Source organism: Lagenorhynchus albirostris, chromosome 14, assembly GCF_949774975.1.
Source record: "Lagenorhynchus albirostris chromosome 14, mLagAlb1.1, whole genome shotgun sequence".
NCBI classification, from domain to species: Eukaryota; Metazoa; Chordata; class Mammalia; order Artiodactyla; family Delphinidae; genus Lagenorhynchus; species Lagenorhynchus albirostris.
The window spans coordinates 39,909,682-39,922,053 of record NC_083108.1 but is presented as its reverse complement, the minus strand read 5'-3'; the positions used below and the strand labels follow the sequence as shown (position 1 = coordinate 39,922,053).

At 38.1% G+C, this 12,372-nt stretch overlaps 1 protein-coding gene across 6 annotated transcripts in view; it reads right to left on the bottom strand.

The window, feature by feature from the left end:
- Positions 1–12,372, bottom strand: part of NOL4 (nucleolar protein 4) — a 394,246-nt gene that overhangs the window by 268,004 nt on the left and 113,870 nt on the right. For 2 of the 6 annotated variants that reach the window (XM_060120681.1, XM_060120684.1), the window contains exons 4-5: positions 4,600–4,627; positions 2,178–2,206 (exon numbers count right to left, since the gene is read on the bottom strand). The exons of the other annotated variants lie outside the window; for them this stretch is intronic. In XM_060120681.1, coding sequence (XP_059976664.1) covers positions 2,178–2,206; positions 4,600–4,627 — 57 coding nt within the window. The remainder of the gene's footprint in view (positions 1–2,177; positions 2,207–4,599; positions 4,628–12,372) is intronic. 6 annotated transcript variants of the gene reach the window in all.

The following is a 12,372-nucleotide window of genomic DNA, read 5'->3' as shown; positions in this document are numbered from 1 at the left end:
TTGGGGCCCAAGGATCTCAGAGTATTCCTAGGCACAGGGAGAAGAGACCCTCAGAAAGCCTCACACTCATTTCTGAAACAATAGTTTTCCTGCCATGGAGGTGAAGAGGGAAAATGATTCCTTTTTCTTTATCTAGGCTCTTTCCTCGGCAGCCTCTTTGAAATTAAGGGTCCTGGGCAACCTTCACTGCTGAAGTTCTCAGAACATTTTTAAACAATAAGATGTCCTTTAAAAGTTCTAAAATTATGGTGCATTTGAATAATTGCATTTCACAATTAAAGCCCATAATGAAATACTGTGGTGGTCCTGTCAATATCCTTCCATGACCCCATTCAGAGATTATACAGAAAGCCTACATGAAGACTCTTGAACTTGAGGCCTGAGCTAAATGCTCCTATGGCTCTTGCTCTAATGAAAGGGTCTGTTTCTGTGAGTGTTTGAAATGCTAAATCAACTTTAAATAGATGTTCATAAATGGTGATAAAATCAGGGACGTGTTCTTCTAGGCTGTCTATTCATCAAAGTCCTAACATTCTTCATACAACATGTAAAAGCAGGTGCAAATAAAATATAGAAGGGACAGAAATTGCAAAACATTTTGATTCAGATACTTGAAACACCGTTCTACTAACACTATAATTAATGATATAAAATGCTATAGTCATTCATAAATGTCTATTTCCTTGACCCACTTTTCAAATCTAAACACTTGTTTGTTTCTAAGACAGAAATCGGCCTTTGAATATACAGTACAGAACATTTCTAGAACACTAGTGAGGATAATATTCACTTGAAAAATGCATTCTTAGAAACATCTTTATATTTGGGAAAGATAGAGAGTATTTCCTTAGAATTGGTTTATCAACACAGAAATGCTGCATCTTGTGAGTAATACGAAACAAAACATCACATGAATGGATATCAGTCTCGCTCCTTCTGAATTAAACACTAAAACAAACAAACAAAAAACAACTGCCATGGGACAAGCCACATATATTGCCTGTAACAGAAATAAACATCCAAAGGAAGGACTAGAACATAGCCATATTGAGTCTTATAAACCAGCGATCTCACATTATTTATCATGTAAATAATTGTGAGGCATCCCTTCCCTAGGAATGTTATTTTCTAGGAATCCAGACTTGTTTTCTTAGATTTATATAATAGTTTTCATCGGGGCTTGCATCCATTATTTTAGACAGTGGCTAAAATAGATTTTACAGTAATTTTTTGACAATGGGATCCACTGGTATAAAGAGATTAAATGAATCACCATTGTTACACAATAGAGGGCAAAGCAAAGAGCTGGAAATTGAACCTGGAACTCCCAAATCCTGGTCTGTTTCTATACATTGAAGGGACCACGGTGGGTTCATCCAACAGACAGATTAGACAAATGCGTAGGATCCAAGGAAAGCAGGAACATCAAAATAGATTTTTTAAAACTTTGGTATTTCAAAAAAAAAAAAAACCCAAAGTATCAAAGTGTGACTAAAGTCAGGACTTGGGAACTTCTTCTTTTTCTGCTATCACTGTTATTTTTTATTATAATAAGTATTATAGCTACAAAGCTCTATATGATACACATATTAAGTTTTAAAATTAATTTATTTTTTCTATTCTTTTCCAAATTCTTTTCCCATTTAGGTTATTTCAGAATATCGAGCAGAGTTCCCTGTGTTATACAGTAGGTCCTTGTTGGTTATCTATTTTAAATATTCCTTAAACTTGAGTTGTGGCTGAAGATTTGTTGTTGTTGCTATTTTTTAACTTTGAATTAGCTGTGGTTGAGGGGTGGAAATGTTGTAGCACAACACAATTTTTTCATTGCTTATCATTTCTAAAGACCCTAATTCAACTGTGTATTAGACAACATTGATACTGTTTTCAATGAAAATATTACATTCTAAGTCTGTTAAGACTGGAATTCATCAGTAATGCAGAAATAATAAATTGCATTATCATCCTAAATTAGAAGTAGAAATCACCTCTCCAATTAAATAATATGGTAATACTTCTTCATAAAAATAATTGAACTGCAGCATCTTTTGATGGACTAAGCCAATCAGCATCTAGAGCAAAGATAGTATGATGTTAGTGATCTAATGATAAACCTATGCACCTGAAGAGGGTATCATGATTAAATCCCATAAGGAGCACCGCTATTGATCTTGCACTTGTAGGTTAAAATAAAAAAATTTAAAAACTAATGGGAATATATTTCTGAAAAGTTTACTGACAAATATTATAGTTGAAAGGAGGATGAGCATTTTTACCTTGCCATGTCCCTGTCTTCTGAAGGAAGAAGAAACAGTACCTTTTTAAACACTACGTTTATAAAACCAAATTCTGGCAGTTCTCAAGTGCCACTCACCTTCCCCTCAACAGCTTGGTTAAGGTAAAACTGTAACTTATTCAAAAGAACTGATATTTTAAAAATCAATCGCAGTCAAGTTAGTTTGCAAATCTCATCTTATAAATTTGATAATATATATAATTCCTAAAGTTTTCTTACATTTACTTTTGAATAGCACAGTTTTATCTCCAGAAATGTCTCCTTTCTTACTTGGATCTGAACATATGAAGCAATACAAAATTAGAAAAAAGTTTAAAAATTAATTAACCGAAATAATTTAATGACAAATTGTTCCTTTGCTGTACATTGCCAGACTGTACGTCACAATTACATGATGCAAGTGTATCTTACTAACTTGAGCCTTTAGGTTTTATAAATTATGAGCAAAATTGATAACAGACAAAAATTTTGAAACAGGACTGTTTGTCCTGTCCCACTTCCTCAGTCCCAAGCATTCTTCCCCTCTAATTTTAACAGTGTTTAATTTCTGAACATTTTCAATAGGAAGGCCCTCAAAATTGACTCAGCTTGTCCATAAACCTGCAATTCTCTGGCTCCTGAAATGGTAGAAAATGGACAGTTCTCTAAATTAGGATTCTCATTAACTGTATGACAACTATTACTTGCTTTGGCTGTTTTACACAAAAGGAAATGCTTCCTAAAAGAGTATACGGGTGTTTGTTTCCCATTGATTGAGTGCTTAATAATAATTATGCCAAGTAAGAATTTTATATGGATTTTATCATTTAATCCTCACATCAGTCCCAGAATAGATTACTATCATCACCATCATAATCTCTGTTTAACAGATGAGGAAACTAAGCTTCAGAGAGGTTGTATAATTTGTCAAACAAGGAGAAGAGACAGGACTCATGTGATAATCTGGTTTCAGAGCCTATCTTTTATTCACTTTTAATCACCATATTTTATAGCCTCTCCTGGTCATCAGTATTAAAACTGAAAGAGACTGTCTCATCCATAAAAAGTGGGAATATTAACCTTACAGCATAGGTTAATTATACTAAAATGTTTATAATGTTCCCTGGTGTGAGATTCTTTGTAAGTATAAAATGCTCTGACTGGTTTGATGTGACCCTTTTGAATACAAGGCCAGTCAAGGGCCCTGTACCTTGTCTCAGGTTACAGAGTTCCACAGGAAGCACATCAGACTGTGCAGTTACAATACAGAGCTCCACCTGGAGGAAATTAACTAACCATCTGTCTTGTTCCAGCAGAACTGACTGCTAAAGTAATGGCTTTGATGATGGCCATTCTGACTGGTGTGAAGTGATACCTCATTGTAGTTTTGATTTGCATTTCTCTAACGATTAGTGACGTTGAACATCTTTTCATGTGTTTGTTGGTCACCTGTATGTCTTCTTTGGAGAAATGTCTATTTAGGTCTTCCACCCATTTTTTGACTGGGTTGTTCGTTTTCTTGATATTGAGCTGCATGAGCTCCTTGTATATTTTGGAAATTAATTCTTTGTCAGTTGCTTCATTTGCAAATATTTTCTCCCAATCTGAGGGTTGTCTAATGCTGAAGAAGGTGTGGAGAAAAGGGAACCCTCGTGCACCGTTGGTGGGAGTGTAAATTGATACAGCCACTATGGAAAACAGTAGGGGGTTCCTAAAAAACTAAAAATAGAACTACCATATGACCCAGCAATCCCACTACTGGGGATATACCCAGAGAAAACCATAATTCAAAAAGATACATGCACCCCAATGTTCACAGTAGCTCTATTAACAATAGCCAGGACATGGAAACAACCTAAGTGTCCATCGACACAGGAATGGATAAAGAAGATGTGGTACACATACACAATGGACTATTACTCAGCCATAAAAAGGAACGAAATTGAGTCATTTGTAGAGACGTGGATGGACCTAGAGACTGTCATACAGAGTAAAGTAAGTCAGAGAGAGAAAAACCAATATCGTATATTAACACATATGTGTGGAATCTAGAAAAATGGTATAGATGATCCCATTTGCAAAGCACAAATAGAGACACAGACGTAGAGAACAAATGTATGGATACCAAGGGGGAAGGGGGGAGTGGGATGAATTAGGAGATTGGGATTGACATACATACACTACTATGTATAAAATAGATAACTAATGAGAACCACCTACTGTATAGCACAAGGAACGTTACTTAATGCACTGCAGTGACATGAATGGGAAGAAAATCCAAAAGGGGATGTATGTATTTGTATGGCTGATTCATTTTGCTGTACAGTAGAAACTAACAACATTGTAAAGCAACTATACTCCAATAAAAATTAATTTAAATAAATGAATAAAGTAATGGCTTTGCAATAACACTGTAACAACCAGGAACTAAATGCAGAGGACTTCCATTTTTAATAGAATATACAAGAAGGAGTGTAAGTAAACTATTTCTAAAGGAAAAAGACTTCTAATTGTTCAAAGAAATTCACCAGTAGAGAAGTTATTGTTGCGTTAAGATTTGAACCTAACACATGAGCTGAAATAGAGACATCACATGACATGGGTAAATCATGAGCATTAGCAAAGCAGAAAAAGCTAAAATCAAAAGATTTATCAACCAAAATCACACCATTTTGTCCTAAGTTCCCTAAGGTCTTAGCAAAAGGAAAAATCATAATTAATGTTACTAAATATTAGTAATTTGGAAAAGCAGCAGGCAAGTGCTGAATTTCATTATAAGTAACATTCCTCCACAGCTTGATGCCTCTGTCTATAGTGTGCTCCATTGCAGACACCGAGCTTTAGAGCAAAATAAAGTTGGTCTAATCACACTACTTTTTAAGTTACCTTCTCCACCTTTGCTCTATAAAATGAATTTAGAAAATAGAAATAACACCTTTATTTCACTGGAATAATAACATTAAAACTTTTTTTTTTTTTTTTTTTTTTTTTGCTAAATATCATGCAGTACACTCATGGAAGAATTTGCCTTTAGGGCCGAATTTTTAACATTTTCCCTTGTGAAACTCTTGAAATTATGAATAAAGAAATAGTCTCCTAATGAAATTTGTTTATCATATCGCTATTGTGATATTTAATATTTAATACTGTGATATACTATCACAAACCACCTGCAATGTACATAACTGGATAATGAAGCTGTAGAAAATTTATTTTTAAAAACTAATAAAATTAAAATAGGGGCTTCCCTGGTGGCGCAGTGGTTGAGAGTCCACCTGCCGATGCAGGGGACACGGGTTCGTGCCCCGGTCCGGGGAGATCCCACATGCCGCGGAGCGGTTAGGCCCGTGAGCCGTGGCCGCTGAGCCTGTGCATCCGGAGCCTTGCTCCGCAACGGGAGAGGCCACAACAGTGAGAGCCCCAAGTACCGCAAAAAAAAAAAAAAAAAAAAAAAAAACCCAAAAAACAAACAAAAACTAATAAAATTAAAATGTAATTGAACAGAACCTATAAATCCAAACACTATTAAAGACCTCATATGTCCTGATTCACAAAGACACCATAGTCCAGAGAGACCCCTATCTAAGGAAGGGAAGTCTTGTTTATGGGCACTATCTCCAGTTCAACAAGGGCCACTATGTCTTTACCTGGTTTATACATTGTATATTTTTGAATACATCTGAAGAGAGGGAATTAGGAAAAAAAATACATATATATATATATATATATATACACACACACACACCCATATCATATACATATAAAGCTTTACAAACACTATAACATTTGGCCCAGATATTTTTATAGATGTGTTACAAAACTGAAAATTCCAGCCAATGGCTTTCTCTTATATTTATATGGATTCTCTTTTACCCATTGCATGCGTGAGAAAAGGTAAGCAGCGAACATCATTATACTTCTACAGAGGAATTTATTAATCTGGGGAGTTGCACATGGAAACAGTCTTACACAGATGAAGACATTTTTCATCTAAACATTTATTTACTGAACAAATATCTATTAAGTGCACAGGCATTATAATTATCCCTGAATACTGTAAGATATGGTTCTACACCACTAATGTGCCCGGCTATACCAAATTATTGGAATCACCTGTTGGTAATTGTTTGGTTAATTTTGAAGAGATTCCGAAAAATGCTTTGATCAGGACTCAGCATAAACACTCTTAGGTTAAAAAGTGTATTCATAGCAATAATCAATTAAACAAAAAGCCAGACATTTGGCCTGCCTAATCAAATTTGTATTTACTCTGACCCTCAACAATTTTTGCTTCCAAACCCTAACTACTATTTCAAAAACACTTCCTGTTTAATTGTATCTGTTTGACCTCTAAACACCTGATAAATAACCAAATGAATTCCTGTACCTTAACAATATCTCCAATACTGAAACTAGGATGCTGCCAGATTTGCTCTTCAGCTCCAAACGTGCCACTGCCCCCCTGGTGGCAGATTCTCACGTTTTAGTTGGGCTCCTAACAATTCCAAAGTATTGCTTATTTTGTTGCACTCTGGTACTGTTATCACCTACTCCAACATGCTATTTTCAGTTCATATCACTGTCTATTATTTACCTTCATTCTTCTCTGAGTACTTTCTATATATTCAATCATCACACTCATTCATCAGCTCCTCTTGTCTTTTTCATTTAGTTAAGGGGGAGGGGGGTGGCCTAGCCCAGTCTGAAATATCTTGGGTTGCTTTTTGAAGAGTATTAAGGTTCCTAGATAAAATCCAGCACACACAATTAAATGTGAATTCCAGATAAACATGTGATATTGGGAATAACATATTAAAAATTATCATTTATCTGAAATTCAAATATAACTGGGCATCCTGTATTTGTTAAATCTGACATTTATCTAAGTACATTTATCTAAGATGGTACATTTATCTAAGATGAATGAAAATATGGGTTAGAGTCCAAAGATAATCTTAAATGTGGAACAAATTGTCATGTCAGGAAGATCTAAGAATATAACAAGAGCAGAAGTGAGAAGCAGGGTAGGTGGAAGTGATTATTGGGCATCTGTAGGCAATCTGAAATCACAGTGCCCATTGAAAGCAATATTTTCCAACTTTGTAGACCAACAGCACCGGTAGAAATATATTTTATATCATAAGCCAGCACATATACACATTTCAACAATAAAACAGACCATTTCTATTTTCTTCTATTTCATTTTTTAAAGTTATCACAACCCACTAAATTGGCTTGAAAACTCACTAATGGGTTGTGACACATAATGTGAAAAACACTGGTCTAAAGCAGAGGGATGCAGCCTGTCAGTCCAAAGATATTTGCTGTGGTGTTGACAGAAGATGGTAGTTATGTGGTCAAGTTTAAAATGAAGGCTGCAAATTCAAAGGAGGTCTAAAGCAGGCAGGACTATTTTTAGACAGTTCGGGTCAAATTTTAGACAGCTAAAAGCAAGTTGGAAATCTGAGGCAAATGCATCAAATGAAGAGCAAGAGGAATAAAAAGTGAACGAGGTGCAGTCTGTATCCTCCAGGGATAGGGTAATGGTACAAGTGCGAGGCAAGAGGCAAAGACTGTGAACCTGGGCCAAGGCACAGAAATCTGCTATATGATGAAAAGGAACTAGAGGAGGAAAACAGAGAGCGGGAACAGCATTCCAGGGCAACCGTATGTATTGGGCACCACATCACCATGCATTAGTACATCGAAGTGTAGGCAAACAAGAAATCGAATGTGATTTAAGTTAATTATAGCTAATTCCTTTTTATTAGAAATAGTTTTTGCTCCACTGATAACACTTCAAATTTAGCTATATTGCTTTGCAGAAAATAACTTTATTTTCTACTGTTTTATCTTCATTATAATGATGAACATCTTTAACTTGGAGTTGTATCTTACAATTATTAAAATAGTCATCAACTGAGCAAGTGTGACAATATCGAAAAGAGAGAGAGTCCAATAATCTGGAGGTATGTCTCCAAAGTTATGGGTAATGTTTTTGTGTCTCTTTTTACGTTAGAATATCTGGCTGTTAAGGAACAGATTGTCATAACGGGGAATTCTTACATTAGATGAAAAAATGAGCAGATGGGCACTGAAAAAGTTTTTCTTCATATGTGTTTCCTAATAGTAAAATAAAGAGAATTTTTAAATGTTGCATGTAAATAAAATGGCTCTGCAAAGCAAATATTTATACAATTACTTGCAGCATGAATAGCTACATTAAAATATACAATTACACACATGGAAGAGTGGGGAAATGACTCCTTCTCTTGATGTTTCCTGAAGAATGTATATTCTGTGATATATTAGTGGTTTTTTCTGGGGCTTAGGGGCGAACAAGTTGAATCCAACCTTTCTGGCCTAGAATTCAACGGCATGTTCAAGTTTTCCCGGGCTCCTGTTGCAGCTTCCTTGGTTAAATGTTACCCTCACTAAGACCTGCTAGGCAGTGGGAAGACAGCACTTCTTTTACAACAGGTGACCAAGAATACTGCTGCCACAGTCATTTAAAGCAGGCAAGATTTAGCCATCTTAGAGGAAACGGAAGAAAAATAGAGGTGAAAATTTTGCCTGAAGATGGCGGAAGAGTAAGACGTGGAGATCACGTTCCTCCCCACAGATACACCAGTAATACATCTACACGTGGAACAACTCCTACAGAACACCTACTGAATGCTGGCAGAAGACCTCAGACCTCTCAAAAGGCAAGAAAGTCCCCACGTACCTGGGTAGAGCAAAAGAAAAAAGAATAAACACAGACAAAAGAATAGGGACGGGACCGGCACTAATGGAAGGGAGCTGTGAAGCAGGAAAGGTTTCCACACACTAGGAGGCCCCTTCGCGGGCGGAGACTGCAGGTGGCAGAGGGGGGAAGCTTCGGAGCCGCGCGGAGGAGAGCACAGCAACAGGGGTGCAAAGGACAAAGCGGTGAGATTCCTGCACAGAGGATCGGTGGCAACCGGCACTCACCAGCCCGAGAGGCTTGTCAGCTCACCCACCGGGACGGGCAGGGCTGGGAGCTGAGGCTCGGGCTTTGGTCGGAGCGCAGGGAGAGGACTCGGGATGGTGGCGTGAACACAGCCTGCAGGGGGTTAGTGCACCACGGCTAGCCGGGAGGGAGTCTGGGGAAAAGTCTGGACCTGCCGAAGAGGCAAGAGACTTTTTCTTCCCTCTTTGTTTCCTGGTGCACGAGGAGAGGGGATTAAGAGCGCTGCTTAAAGGAGCTCCAGAGACGGGCGCGAGCCGCAGCTAACAGCGCGCACCCCAGAGACAGGCATGAGACGCTAAGGCTGCTGCTGCCACCTCCAAGAACCCTATGCGCCAGCACAGGTCACTCTCCACACCCCCCCTCCGGGGAGCCTGCGCAGCCCACCACTGCCAGGGTCCCGGGATCCAGGGACAACTTACTCCGGGAGAACGCAGGGCGCGCCTCAGGCTGGTGTAACGTCATGACGGCCTCTGCTGCCGCAGGCTCGCCCCGCACTCCGTGCCTCTCCCTCACCCCGGCCTGAGTGAGCCAGAGTCCCCGAAGCAGCTGCTCCTTTAACCCCGTCCTGTCTGAGAGAAGAACAGACGCCCTCCAGGGACCTACACACAGAGGTGGGGCCAAATCCAAAGCTGAGCCCCAGGAGCTGTGAGAACAAAGAAGAGAAAGGGAAATCTCTCCCAGCAGCCCCAGAAGCAGCAGATTGAAGCTCCACAATCAATTTGATGTACCCTGCATCTGTGGAATACCTGAATAGACAACGAATAATCCCAAATTGAGGAGGTGGACTTTGAGAGCAACATTTATTATTTTTTCCCCTTTTCCATTTTTTTGTGAATGTGTATGTGTATGCTTCTGTGTGAGACTTTGTATAGCTCTGCTTTCACCATTTGTCCTAGGGTTTTACCAATCCATTTTTTTTTTCTTTAAAAAAATTTTTTTTCTTAATAATTATTTTTTATTTTAATAACTTTATTTTACTTTATCTCACTTTATTTTATTTTATCTTCTTTCTTTCTTTCCTTCCTTCCCTCCTTCCTTCCTCCCACCCTCCTTTCTTTCCTCCTTCCTTTCTTTCTTTCTTTCTTTCTTTCTTTCTTTCTTTCTTTCTTTTTCTTTCAACTTTTTCTCCCTTTTATTCTGAGCCGTGTGGATGAAAGGCTCTTGGTGCTGCACCCAGAAGGCAGTGCTGTGCCTCTGAGGTGGGAGAGCCAACTTCAGGACACTGGTCCACAAGAGACCTCCAAGGTCCACATAATATCAAATGGCGAAAATCTCCCAGAGATCTCCATCTCAACACCAGCACTCAGCTTCACTCAACGACCAGCAAGCTACAGTGCTGGACACCCTATGCCAAACAACTAGCAAGACAGGAACACAACCCCACCCATTAGCAGAGAGGCTGCCTAAAATCATAAGTCCACAGACACCCCAAAACACACCACCAGACAAGGACCTGCCCAGCAGAAAGACAAGATCCAGCCTCATCCACCAGAACACAGGCACTAGTCCCCTCCACCAGGAAGCCTACACAACCCACTGAACCAACATTAGTCACTGGGGACAGTCACCAAAAACAACGGGAAGTACGAACCTGCAGCCTACGAAAAGGAGACCCCAAACACAGTAAGATAAGCAAAATGAGAAGACAGAAAAACACACAGCAGATGAAGGAGCAAGATAAAAACCCACCGGACCTAACAAATAAGAGGAAATAGGCAGTCTACCTGAAAAAGAATTCAGAATAATGATAGTAAAGATGATCCAAAATCTTGGAAATACAATAGACAAAATGCAAGAAACATTTAACAAGGACCTAGAAGAACTAAAGATGAAACAAGCAATGATGAACAACACAATAAATGAAATTAAAAATACTCTAGATGGGATCAATAGCAGAATAACTAAGGCAGAAGAATGGATAAGTGACCTGGAAGATAAAATAGTGGAAATAACTACTGCAGAGAAGAATAAAGAAAAAAGAATGAAAAGATCTAAGGACAGTCTCAGAGACCTCTGGGACAACATTAAACGTACCAACATTCGAATTATAGGGGTTCCAGAAGAAGAAGAGAAAAAGAAAGGGACTGCGAAAATATTTGAAGAGATTATAGTTGAAAACTTCCCTAAATTGGGAAAGGAAATAGTTAATCAAGTCCAGGAAGCACAGAGTCCCATACAGATAAATCCAAGGAGAAATACTCCAAGACACATATTAATCAAACTGTCAAAAATTAAATACAAAGAAAACATATTAAAAGCAGCAAGAGAAAAACAACAAATAACACACAAGGGAATCCCCATAAGGTTAACAGCTGATCTTTCAGCAGAAACTTTGCAAGCCAGAAGGGACTGGCAGGACATATTTAAACTGATGAAGGAGAAAAACCTGCAACCAAGATTACTCTACCCAGCAAGGATCTCATTCAGATTAGATGGAGAAATTAAAAACTTTACAGACAACCAAAAGCTGAGAGAGTTCAGCACCACCAAAAAAGCTTTACAACAAATGCTAAAGGATCTTCTCTAGGCAAGAAACACAAGAGAAGGAAAAGACCTACAATAACGAACCCAAAACAATTAAGAAAATGGGAATAGGAAAATACATATCGATAATTACCTTAAATGTAAATGGACTAAATGCTCCCACCAAAAGACACAGATTGGCTGAATGGATACAAAAACAAGACCCATATATATGCTGTCTACAAGAGACCCACTTCAGACCTAGAGACACATACAGACTGAAAGTAAGAGGATGGAAAAAGATATTCCATGCAAATGGAAACCAAAAGAAACCTGGAGTAGCAATTCTCATATCAGACAAAATAGACTTTAAAATAAAGACTATTAGAAGTGACAAAGAAGGACACTACATAGTGATCAAGGGATAGATCCAAGAAGAAGATATAACAATTGTAAATATTTATGCACCCAACATAGGAGCACCTCAATACATAAGGCAAATACTAACAGCCATAAAAGGGGAAATCAACAGTAACACAGTCATAGTAGGGGACTTTAACACCTCACTTTCACCAATGGACAGATCATCCAAAATGAAAATAAATAAGGAAACACAAGGTTTAAATGATACATTAAACAAAAT